This window comes from Gadus morhua, chromosome 2, assembly GCF_902167405.1.
Source record: "Gadus morhua chromosome 2, gadMor3.0, whole genome shotgun sequence".
Taxonomy (NCBI): domain Eukaryota; kingdom Metazoa; phylum Chordata; class Actinopteri; order Gadiformes; family Gadidae; genus Gadus; species Gadus morhua.
This window is the reverse complement of record NC_044049.1, coordinates 10,491,103-10,503,602: the sequence shown is the minus strand read 5'-3', so window position 1 is coordinate 10,503,602 and position 12,500 is coordinate 10,491,103. Positions and strand designations below refer to the sequence as shown.

The window sequence follows — 12,500 nt, the reverse complement described above, 5'->3', positions numbered from 1 at the left end:
TATGACTAGTATGCTCATTATTGGATGCTCCTGGGGTCAATAAAATGACCGTTGGGCATTTTTTCATTCCCCTCAGGGGTGTTGAAGGGGTAGTGCATTGACAAGTGACTTCAACAATTCACTGGTCTTTGACCCTTCCTGAGGGTATTGCAGATATCAGTGGACAGGTATGATCATTAAGGAGACTGTTAGAGGGCACTCACCGACCCCCAGCCACCTCCCATTATTTCCAAACAAAATGTACCATTCACAAATTTACATTTAGTCGTTTAGCCGCTTATGCTGGGTACACAGTACACTAGACTATTTTTCAAATCTAGAAAACATGAGAGATCATGACCCTGAGGATAGATAAAGACACGTAATGGGATTTGGTTGTTTAGTGTGTTGAAGGAAAATATTTTACCAAAACATCACACCACACACTAACCGATTCCATTCCACAACAAACCATTCCCATTTTGATCTCTGGTGATCAAAGTCGTGTCTTTAGTGTCAACAAACATGAGGGACGACATGATATGCAAAAGAAATTTGGAAAGGTTTAACTCCAGAAGCTGTCCCTTCATTTCGGAGGACGGCCATCGTTTATTTTGCCGCTACGGCTTATATTTTGGTTACTCTGAATTGTTGGTATTACGTTAAGTCAGCGTGTATCCCAAGTGGCAACGACTTTCACACGTTACAATCAATTGCCTTCGTCCTCGGCCATTGTGGGGTCTCCCCCACGCTACAGGAAATCAGATCGTAAATATTAAATGTGTTCAATATTTGCCACTTCGAATCGTTGTGCCTGATCATTCAAAAATAATTCCTAACATACCCCAAACCACAGGATAATCAGGTAAAAAAAAATAGGCAGAACCATAAAAAGATCGGGGCTTTGCTGACAAGAGTGGGGAGAGGGAAATCAGGCACAGATTCTGGCTAATTATCTTGTCTACTACCAAGCATTAGGCACTCAAAACTTTTCGATTTTCATGCAAAGCGAATTACAAATAAGGCTGAGAACAGTCAAAGCATGTAATCAAAGACCAAGATGTAGCGGAATAATATTGGGATATTAAGTGCATAATAATATAAATATAATGTATATAATATAACACACGCACACACACACACACGCACACACACACACACACACACACACACACACACACACACACACACACACACACACACACACACACACACACACACACACACACACACACACACACACACACACACACACACACACACACAAACCTATATATCAAAGACTCCATACAACAACATAGTGATGAATCACCCATCACAACCAAACAGATCAAGCACAGAGTGAACATAAAGGTTCACATTCAATTCGATTCCAGTATACTTTAAAAAACAAATAACCTCCCCCAAAGAAAAAACATTCTGAACCACCTCTGTTGTGGACCATTAAAACAAGGGAAGTGCAAAGACACATGCACATGCAGACACACACATATGCAAACAGACACGCACAGGTTGAGACGGAGACAAGACCGTTTTAAACACTGTGGATTAGACAGCTTTGTATCCGCTATCAACCTCCGCACAGCGGGGGGTCGGCCATTTTACTCTGCTGCACCTTGTCTCTGAATCGCTCGCGACGATCAATCGATGCGCCCCACAGGGCGCTTTGGGAGAAAAAAAAATCTGCCCATCTTAAAAACCTTGAATCTTAACTCGAGACTTAAAACAGCTCTAAATGGTTTGTATTATGCACAATGGGCGTGCACATTTCGAGGCAATTACAAGCCATTTGAGAACATAGGATGAATAAGAAGTTATAGTAGTAGAAGTGTCGTGAATTTAACAGCAGCTCTACTACACTACCTTGAATAATATAGTAGTGAAAAAGAGAATCAAATGGGTTCACCAAATTGCAAATAATGGCAGTGTACTGTGCAATTTGCCTTTTTTTTTTGACAAAATAATTCCGCTAATATCTTGCACTTTAACAGAATGTGTGATTTGGGGAGGGAAATTTGATGAGCCTCATTCAAACAATTATTTGCTTGTGTCTCTTGTCTCTGGCTCTTTGTTCAATTTCCCTACACTGTGTTCCTGTTTGTACACCAGGACAGATGTGTGTGAGTATGTCCGGGGTTGTGTAGAGCTCTGAGAGTGTCGTTCGTTGATGTTGTTGCAGCTGCATGCGTGTGCATGTGCAAATAAGCGTGTGATTATTTGAGAGCATTTGATCTACATTTATGTGTCCACATGTGTGTGTGTGTGTGTGTGTATGCGTGTGTGTTTGTGTGTGTGTGTCTGTTGGCGTATAAATACATTCCTGTTTGTGTGCTTATGCATGTGTGTGTATGGATGCATCGATGTGTGTGTGTGTGTGTGTGTTTGCTTGTGTGTGTGTATGGATGCATGTCTATGTGGGACTATAGGCAGGTAGAAGTGGGTTGAACGGCAGCTGGAGTGCTGCCACCTGCGCCGACCATGAGGGATGAGGGAGGAGAGGGAGGAGGCCTCAGAAAGACCCATCCATCTTATCGTCTCATTCCCCCCCCCCCCCAATCTCTGTCCCTATGTCTGTCCCTTTCTCCCTCTTTCAGTGTCTTTCTCTCCCTCTCTGTCGCTCTCTTCCTAGGTCATTTGTCACCATGCAGAGCATGCTCAAAGTCATTTGTTTCATTTCTGCCCCAAAGAAACAGACCCTGCAAATCACCAGAGCACAAAAAAAGACCATAACCTAAAGCAACAAAACAAACACACACACACACACACACACACACACACACACACACACACACACACACACACACACACACACACACACACACACACACACAAACACACACACACACACACACACACACACACACACACACACACACACACACACACACACACACACACACACACACTCATTCGGTAAAACCCATCAGAGCTTCGGAGGCCCCTAGCATCGCCTCATTTCTCCATCACTCGGAATGACTGACTAACTGACTGATGATGCACTAACTAATTGTTTTGTTCTTTTATTTTATTCCTACTTCTCCGTCCCCCTCTCTGCAAGGCAGCGGGCCATCTTTATGGAACCATCTGTTTGTCTTACGAGAAGCGCCAAGGAAGTGGAAGGCAGTAGACATTGGGGTTGTGTTTGGGGTTGTGGGGGGCGCTGGAAAGCCCCGAGACCCTGTTTAGCAGCAGATGACCCCGACGTACCCTGTAATCTTCCCCTCACCTGACCCCTCTCTGCCCTCCCCTGCCCTGCTGCACCCAACTCTTGATCCTCTGGATAAGCAAAAGAATGGAGCCTCCTTTGTTCACAATGACAGATCCGCAGTCCTCAAACTTAAACACACACACACACACACGCACACACACACACACACACACACGCACACACACGCACGCACACACACACACACACACACACACACGCACACACACACACACACACACACACACACACACACACACGCACACACACACACACACACACACACACACACACACACACTCACACATCTCATAAACTCTGCCTGGGGGGAGTGAGGTGGGGGTAGAGTGGAGGGTACGAAAGGGTGAGGAGTGTGTTGAGGGGTGACAGGCAAAGGTTAGAACGCTGCAGGTAGAAACGTAACGAGGTCACCACGTCTCTGTCCGAGAACACCCCCCTCGCCCCTGTCCATCCACCTCCACCCCCCCCCCCCCCCTCCCTGCAGTCAGCCTCAACAGCAGGACCACAGCTGCCCATACAGTGGAACAACAACAACACCACAACAGCAGCGCTGTAAAACAATCAACGGGCCGAACCAAACCACCTCAACCACTGCGGCGACAACCACAGCTCTGATGCCGTTGGCCCGGCGGCTACTGTCTGGTCAACACACGGGTAACAACAAGGACACCACTCACGCCAACTGCTTCTGCTGTGACCCCAGACCTCCATCCTCCATCCTAATCCCCACCCCCACCGCAGTGTGTCCCCAGCCGCGCGGCTCTAAAGACAACAAGATGGCTGAGGTGAAATCAGGCGAGAACAGGACAGAGAGATGTGTGTGTGTGTGTGTGTGTGTGTGTGTGTGTGTGTGTGTGTGTGTGTGTGTGTGTGTGTGTGTGTGTGTGTGTGTGTGTGTGTGTGTGTGTGTGTGTGTGTGTGTGTGTGTGTGTGTGTGTGCGTGTGTGTGTCAGTGTCTGTGTGTGTGTGTGTGTCAGTGTCTCTGTGTTTGTGTGTGTGTGTGTGTGTGTGTGTGTGTGTGTTCGGGGGATGGCAGGGGGGGGGGGGGACCTGACCACTGAAGGGGCCCTGCACTTAGAGAGAAGACCGGGTTACTACCACAACTACTGCTGTTATCAGTGCTAAGGATGCTCCCACCGGCCCGGTGATGAACTGACTGACAGGACCGGGAAACACAGCCAGACACCCGCGGGTGACATCGGGAGCAAATACGATGTGGGCGGCGGCGGCGTTCCAAGCTAAAGACAAAGGAAAGGCCTCGGCGCTTTGTTAGCATCCATCTCTGTTAGCCCAGAGCCTACGGGAGGGCATTAAGAGGAGAAATAAATATCTGGAGAAATGCTAATGTGGCATCCATTTGCATGAGTCATTGGCTCCGACTCCCGAGCCGTTTGAAGAGCGCCCCCGTCTCGAAGCACCCCCCAATCTCCCGGGTTAAAGAGAGATCCATCACATCCAGATGCTGTGTGTGTGCGTGACTGTGAGGGTGAGTGTGATGTATGTGTGTCTGTGCACACGTGTCAACAGTGGCCTATCACTGTAGTACATAAAGCCAACGACCGTGTGTCCACGTTTTATTCCTTTTTTTTTATCCCACACTGTAAATATTATTTTTTTTCTTTCGCTCCTGTCAAGGATTAAAGGGCCTCAAATGATGCCACGACGTTATGAAGAAAACCAATGAAAACCAATGTTCCAGTTGAGGGTTTTGGCAGCAATATGGCGGCATAACGTCTGGAATGGCTCAGTGCAGACAAGTAGGGCATAGGCCTGATGCAGTGGATAGGGGGAACCTAAACCGAAAGCGCTCACTGGTAAGCATACACTAAAAGTCAAGCCCCTTTTTCAAGGTAAATTACCTTCAAGGAGTCTGATTAATGGTCAAACCGGCTAATTTATATTAGAAAAATCTAAAGAAAGGGGTTAATTATTTCAGTGAGGGTCAGGGCATCATTGTTGGTCCAACACGGTGCAAAATCTACTGAAGGTGATCCTTTGTTTGGGGGTGAGTTGTTGTGACATGATTAAGCTTTTATAGACTCTGTCTCTCTCCGAACAGAAATATTCCATTTAAATCGAAGGACCCAATGCACAACGGATCAAGCCACGGAGATCAATTTCATTAGGAGAAACCAATGAGCACTTAATTATCTGAACACCCAAGGGAGACTCGACAAATGAACGCCGCCAAAAGATTTAATTTTAGATTCTACTCTATTTACGTTCAAACAGAGCAAAAACAATTGAAACCCACTATAGGACATATACAGCAGAATTAGGGGCATATAACCATACAGAATGGATGTTGCCTATCATATAGGGCCTAGGCTATAGGCATACATTTGTTGGTCATACATTGACAATACATATTTATACTTGTCTATTTTTAATGTCTATCGTATTATAGGCTAACTGTATTTTTTAGTTAGGCCTACTCATGCACGAGATAGACCTACCCAATATTGAACAATTTCGACGTTCCTCTCCATAGACTTGTTGTAAATAAAACTTTACGCCGCATGACTTCAATGTATTTTATTGGGAAACAGTTTATTGATGATGATTTTTAATACATCAATAATATTATAACCATTACCATCAATATCATATTCCCCGATGCAATGCAATACAAATAGCCCAAAGGGACTCTGATAATTAACTTGATAAACAATAAATATTTTAAATGAATATAAAAGATTGATAATCAGTTCATTTTCAAATCAACAACATAAGATTAGTTTAGTAGGAAACTTAAAACTCCCCATAATAATCACACAAGGACCGAGTTAACGCTCCAAAACGGAACATTGGAGGACGCACGCTGTTTTAAGGATATCGCGCGTCGTCAAGCGGCGCTGCTCGTGTACCTTTGAAATGTGCCATCACATGCATTCTGTTGACATTTTCCCTCGAAAATCGGATGCACACACAGCCCGGCGCAGTCCCTTCACGCACGAACCGACAGATATCACCACACGCGGTGTTCACGGAGTCGGTGCTCTGTGCCGCGTGCCATGCCTTGCCACGACAGAATCTGCAAAAAGCACCTCGGACTAAAAGCCACATCATCAACACCACCGCTACCGAGGACAGAGAGACGGTTCAACACTTACCGATCAGCATCGCGCGTCCAAGACCGTAAAAGCTTCGCTCCAGCTTTGCGTTTCCACCGCGCGTAAAGGATTACGCGTTTTCCCCCCAAAAAAAGAGTACAGCCTCCGCAAGGTGCAACCTGGGCTTATACTGACTTTAAATAGCTTCACATCTAATAAGTACACGTCCCCCCCTTGCCTCCTGAACTCCGGTAACTCTTTTTATTTTGCAATCCTTTTCGTCTCTTGTACAAAAAAGAAAAAAAAGATCTGATATCCCAGTCTTATACACGCTACAAGTAAACGAAGAGTGTATCCTCAATTAAAAATCCTAGCGCTTCTCTGCTCCGCGTGGCCCGAAGTAGGCGAGCAATGGGCTGGAGAGGAGGGGTTGAAATTGGCTGCATATACAGACCCCCCTCCCCACCCCATCCTCCCACTCCCTCTCTCGTCTCTCACGTCGCGGACGTTTAACCTGAACGGGCAGCACAGATGGGAAAATTAACTGGTGTTTTCCACATTCCTCATACTGCGCGCAATTTTTTTAGACAAGGGCTCCCCGAGCGCCTCGACTCATTATGTCGAGTCATTTTTACAGGTCAACTGTATAATGGACATCAATCTGCGTGTGCGATCACGACGAATTGTTTGTATCCCTGCGGGCGGAAATGGAAATGTAGAGTTATAAAGAAGCTGCAGGAACAACATGCAGAAATAAGGTGGTTTTTTTTCAAGGGGGGGGGGGGGGCAATTTTCACATGCCATTTAGTTGAACGTGTGTCCCTTTAGACTGAAGGACTACACACTATGTGTGTATTACTAGCACTTTCATATAGAGCGACTTACAGGTATTCTGATCCCTCTATTACCCCTACTGCAGGTTTCGGAAAGCGAGCGAGTGAGATAGACATATTGGGACTGATGGATTCTCACAACAACATTGACTCTCTCCTCTGTTTCTCTCCGGTTCTGAGATGAAGAGATAATATGCTATTGGTGGGTCAGATGCTGCATCAAAGCACTGCTTATTTAAATGTATACAGGTGTGTGTGTGTGTGTGTGTGTGTGTGTGTGTGTGTGTGTGTGTGTGTGTGTGTGTGTGTGTGTGTGCGTGTGTGCGGGTGCAAATGTGCATGCATGTGTGTGTGTGCGAAAATGTACATTTGTGTGAGTGTACGGTGTGTGTGTGTGTGTGTGTGTGTTTGAGAGCCTGCTTTGCGTGTGTGTGTGTGCGTGTGTGTGTGTGTGAGCATGTAGACACACACAGATGCACATGCGAGGCATGTGTATGTGTAGATTGTGAGGGCTGAGGAGCCTTGGCAGACTTTGCTAAGCTGTCCTGGAGCCGGGCCAAAGAACATCTCCCAGGGTGCTATCAGGGAACTTAATTACAGCATTAAAAAGCACTCGTTCACCACCAACCCATCACACCTCCCCCCCTCTCTCTCGTTTAGCTTCCTACTCCCTCCAATCTTTTTCCTCCTCTTCTTCCTGTGGCCAACTCTAGCCTCTACTCAAGCTGGGTCTCTATCTACTCTGGCTTCCTCCTCCACCTCCTCCCCCTCCTTCTCTCCGTCGCCGCCTCTCTGCCCCCGTTCTTATTGTTGCTCTTTTCTACCTGGTGCTCTCCTACCAACGGCTCCTCGCGTGCTCGTGAGCAGCCTCTGCGAGGGTGTGAACGTCTGTCAAGGCGTCCACCGTTTGCCTCTCCGGAGAAGGGAGAGCCCATTTTTCCAGGGGATATTTTACAAATGGCCCCTTCTTTACCACCGGGTGTGACGTTGACGAGCCGTTGACGAGCCGGTGTAATCATCCAATTGGTGACATCACGAGTGGGAGTTTTCAGGTCAAACGAGCAGCTTGGGCACACTTGTGAACGGTTTGATTTTTGAAATGGCCAATCAACCGCACACCTGGTGGTAAAATAGGGGCACTTAAATAGCACTGCTTTTTTTTTGCTTTATTCCCGATGTCAGCCTCTCGATAGATCAGGAGAATGCTGGAGGTTCCGGTCTAACAGACCTTTGGGGGCCGTTTCCCGCTAGGAGCTTCAGCCAATGTTCTTCACTCTCAACTCATGTAAAAGCAGACTGAGTGCATCTCTTTAAACACTTGTGATAAAGTATTTTAGCCCTTTCGCACCCTTGGGTAACAAGCTCAGGTTAACACCTGTGCTTCTTCGGTGGGTGAAAGGGATTTTATAGTGGCTGACCATCTCTTGAATTGGGACAGGGCCCATTCCTGGTTCCTTTAACTTCCAGACCTCGGTTTGAATGGGTCATGTTGGCGGTTGAACCCTTGCTTGTTATGGTTTGAGGTGTGAAAGTGTAGGAGTATGTGTCATACTTGAGTGTTGTATATAACTTCCTATGGAATGGGGTTATAAAACAGGTTTTGTGCAATCTAACTTTCATGGACACTTAATTGCAATAGATCCTAATTATAATCACTTACTAATTACTTTGACTAATGACTATCATTTAGTTACTTCTAATTACTTCATAGGATTTATTAATTTTAATAATGGCGGATGCTGATAAAGATAATGGCATCTCTTGAAAACAGAAGAGAAGGTTCGTACATTTCACAGATTGAACGTTCAATCACCTCTCGTTCTCGCTGAACGTTCAATCACGGCGTAGGAGGGGAGATAATAATTGTAATATGTCACAGCAATTTTGTTATATATTTTCGCTGCAAATGGTATGGAACGATGATAATTTGACCTTCAGTACTAAAATGACTCGACAAAGAGGTTGTTACCGCATTCATTAGGATTAGCCCTCTGGCTCAACTGACTGAAGGCTCAGGTCAGGAGGTAAAGCAGGTGGACTTGTAACCGGAAGGTTCCTAGTCCGATCCCCGGCTCCTCCTAGCTGATGGTCGAGGTGACCCTGAGCAAGACACCTGACCCTAACTGCTCCCGACGAGCCGGCTGTCGCCTAGCCTGGTTGGCTCCGCCGTCGGAGTGTGAATGTGTGTATGGACTGTTGTAAGTCGCTTTGGATAAAAGTGTCTGCTAAATGCCCTGAATGTAGAGTTTAAATGTAAAATGACTCGCCCCCATGACTAGCTCGCTAGTGAAAAGACAAACAAATATTCTAAAAGGCCTGCGACAGCCACAGATAGCAATTTTTCGTCAAAGCATTTGATTTATCTATTGCTGTCGGGTTGTTAACAGCATTTCAAACCACATGACCAAAATGGCTTCTAAAATAAATGTCCTTCCATACCTTAAATAGAGCTTCCCAATTTTGTTGGGACTGCATCCCTATGGGAGAATATAATGGAGCTCTGGTCTAATGGGGCTGCGGTGTTTGTTTCATGAGGAGGGGCAGCTAATATTCTGTCACGTAAAAGGACAGAGAGTGCCATTTTTAAATGCTTGTAATGGAGTATTTGACCTGCTCTTTCACACCCTGCCACAACAAAATGGGAGACGAAATAATAATTTAAGCTCAACTTTCCGAAGCAGAATACAGCCTTGCCACTTGGGCACTCCGTGTGCTTAACCTCTTGAAATCAATCTGATTATTTGTCATTTTTTGTGTCATGCTACAAATATGATGCAAAAAGCGCAGTGCACGTGCGTTGGGCTGAAGGCAGGGGCGAGTGGACCCCCAAAGAAAGAGGTGATCCATGGAAAGAAGGTGCAGAGCGAGCCCCTCTTGCTCTTTTCTTTTCCACTGGAGCTAAATGAATGGCAGGACAAGTGCCCCTTCTTCATCCTGTTTGTACAGTCAGTTACCAAGCAATCTTCCCCCAAAGTGTTTCCCTCCACCGTCACCATGGCAACGTTTACATGTACGCCCGTTTTGATGGGCACCGCAAGGTTTCCCAAACTCACGAGTACAAAAGACCACTCACCCTTTTTTTGTGAGTGAGAGAACGAGGGAGAAATGCAGTCGAAGATAAAGAGAACTAAGGTTTTGGTTGCTGGAGAACCACGAATTCTTCCAGAGAACCGAAATATGAAACACTGCAACAAAATGTGAGAATTGCTTTTGTATTACCTATTTGTAAGGTTTGGTGATCTCGCTTTTCTTCTGCAAAATTGCCCCAAGTCACTTTTCATGCCAAAAAGCCCTTTGAATTTGAACATGAATTTGAACGAGGCATAGAGAGAGGGATACATAGAGAGAGGGATGAATAGATTGAGAGAGAGGAAGACAGACAGATTGAGAGAGTGAGAGAGACAGAAAGAGGAGAGGGAGAGAGATAGGCAGAGAAAGAGAGAGATGGACAAAGAGAGGGAGAGACCGACCGACAGACAGACCGACAGACAGACAGACAGACAGACAGACAGACAGACAGACAGACAGACAGACAGACAGACAGACAGACAGACAGACAGACAGACAGACAGACAGAGAGACAGAGAGGAAGGGAGGAAGAGAGAGAGAGATGACTATGTGAATGAAACTGCTACTTTGACGTTCAACGCATTCCAGCCCCCAGAAAACAACGAAATAAGCAAGAAGGACATCAAACAAAACAAGAGATATATGACATTTCGATCATATAATAAAATAAAAACGCCGAAACACTGGGCGACTTGGGTGCCTCAGTCTCTGTGGTAGTGGAGAGCATGATAGGCCCAGCTGGGCTATCGCTAGTGCTGCATGCCAGCGATCAGTCCGCCCGGCACAGCAGAGACTTGGCTAATGAGGGACAGAGCCGCGGCTCACACAATCACAGCAGTCAGCCTCCTCGTCCTCCTCCAACACCTTATCTCCCCCTGCTCGCCACTGCTCCGTACTGGCCTGCGCCCCGCGGAACATGGAGGACGCATATCTGGATCTGTCCTGTCTCTGATGTCTCGTCCATTATTTAGCCGTCCATCCCCGTTCGTCTCTCTGTCCGTCGATCTGCATATCTGGGCCCGTTTTCTCCATCTGCTGATTCATCTAGCACTCCGTCCGTCTGTCCGTCTGTCTGTCAGTCTGTCTGTCCATCAATTTGTGCTGTGCACACCCCATTATATGAACACATAATGTCTGCCCGCATATAGGTATACAACAGCTGCGGAAATACAACAAGATGATTGACTTGCTTGTTTCCTGCCACAGACTAGTTACTCATAAACGCATACCATTGGGCTCATTCGCACGCCCAACGCCAAACATAGCGTCTGGGTGCTACGTGGTCATTGCCGGTTATAAATCGCTGTCCCACTCCGGTAAAACGCTGTATAATCAGCTAGGCAGAGTAAACAAGATTCACCGCTCGGCGATTGGATCGAGGCCAGGAGTGAACAATGGGTGACTGTTAATATTAAAGTTATTTAGCGCGCCCCACTGGGAGTCACGTATCTATGGAGACGACGAGTTGGAAGTGTATGTGGGGCTCTGCATGGGGGAGAAGGTCAAATTTTCTCGCTCAAGCCCCTGTTCAATCCCCTCCCCCCCCCCCCACTTCCCCTCAGTGTGTGCTCACTTCTATGTGTGTGTGTGTGTGTGTGTGTGTGTGTGTGTGTGTGTGTGTGTGTGTGTGCAGTAGTCAGCACCACCGACGGCCTGCCACCGGCTCGCAGACTGGAAGTGTGTGTGATAGTGTGTTTGAGGAGGTTGGGGAAAGAAAATGAGGGCTCCAGTACATCTGTGTCTATCCCAACAATTATATGTTCTACACATGCGTTTTGTGCGTGTGTGTCAGTGTGTGTGTGGGTGTCTATGTAAACCGGTGTGCCTGTTTGCGAGTTCATGCCCGCAATGTGCATTGGCCTGTGTGTGTGTGTGTGTGTGTGTGTGTGTGTGTGTGTGTGTGTGTGTGTGTGTGGTGTGTGTGTGTGTGTGTGTGTGTGTGTGTGTGTGTGTGTGTGTGTGTGTGTGTGTGTGACTGAGTATGTGCAGAGCATAGCATGTATGTGCACAAGCGTGTGTGTGCGCGTGTGCGTTTATGTTGGTGAGTGTGTTTGCGTTTACGAATGCATTGGTGTTTGTGCGTGTGTGTGTGTGTGTGTGTGTGTGTGTGTGTGTGCATGTGTTTGTGTGTGTGCCTGCCTGCACGTGCGTGCATGCGTGTCTAATGGAAGGCGGTAGAGTGTCCCCTCTGAGCAGGTGGGAGGAGGTAGATTATCATGCAGTGCGGGTTGTTTGGCGCTGTCACCGCAGTGGTCAGGGTGTGCCAGGCGAGCTGGTGGAGGTTGGACCTGGGGGGGGGTTGGTCATTGGGACAGCCTCATTCTGACAGACAGGGAGCCT

The 12,500-nt window shown here is 46.8% G+C and overlaps 1 protein-coding gene across 3 annotated transcripts in view; it reads right to left on the bottom strand.

The window, feature by feature from the left end:
• The window catches only part of znf385c (zinc finger protein 385C), a 130,839-nt gene that overhangs the window by 49,653 nt on the left and 68,686 nt on the right, over positions 1-12,500 (bottom strand). Inside the window, exon 1 of one of the 3 annotated variants that reach the window (XM_030347642.1) lies at positions 6,319-6,715. The exons of the other annotated variants lie outside the window; for them this stretch is intronic. Within the exon in view, the coding sequence (XP_030203502.1) occupies positions 6,319-6,328 (10 nt within the window). The 5' untranslated portion in view covers positions 6,329-6,715. Of the gene's footprint in view, positions 1-6,318; positions 6,716-12,500 lie in introns of those variants that run through there. 3 annotated transcript variants of the gene reach the window in all.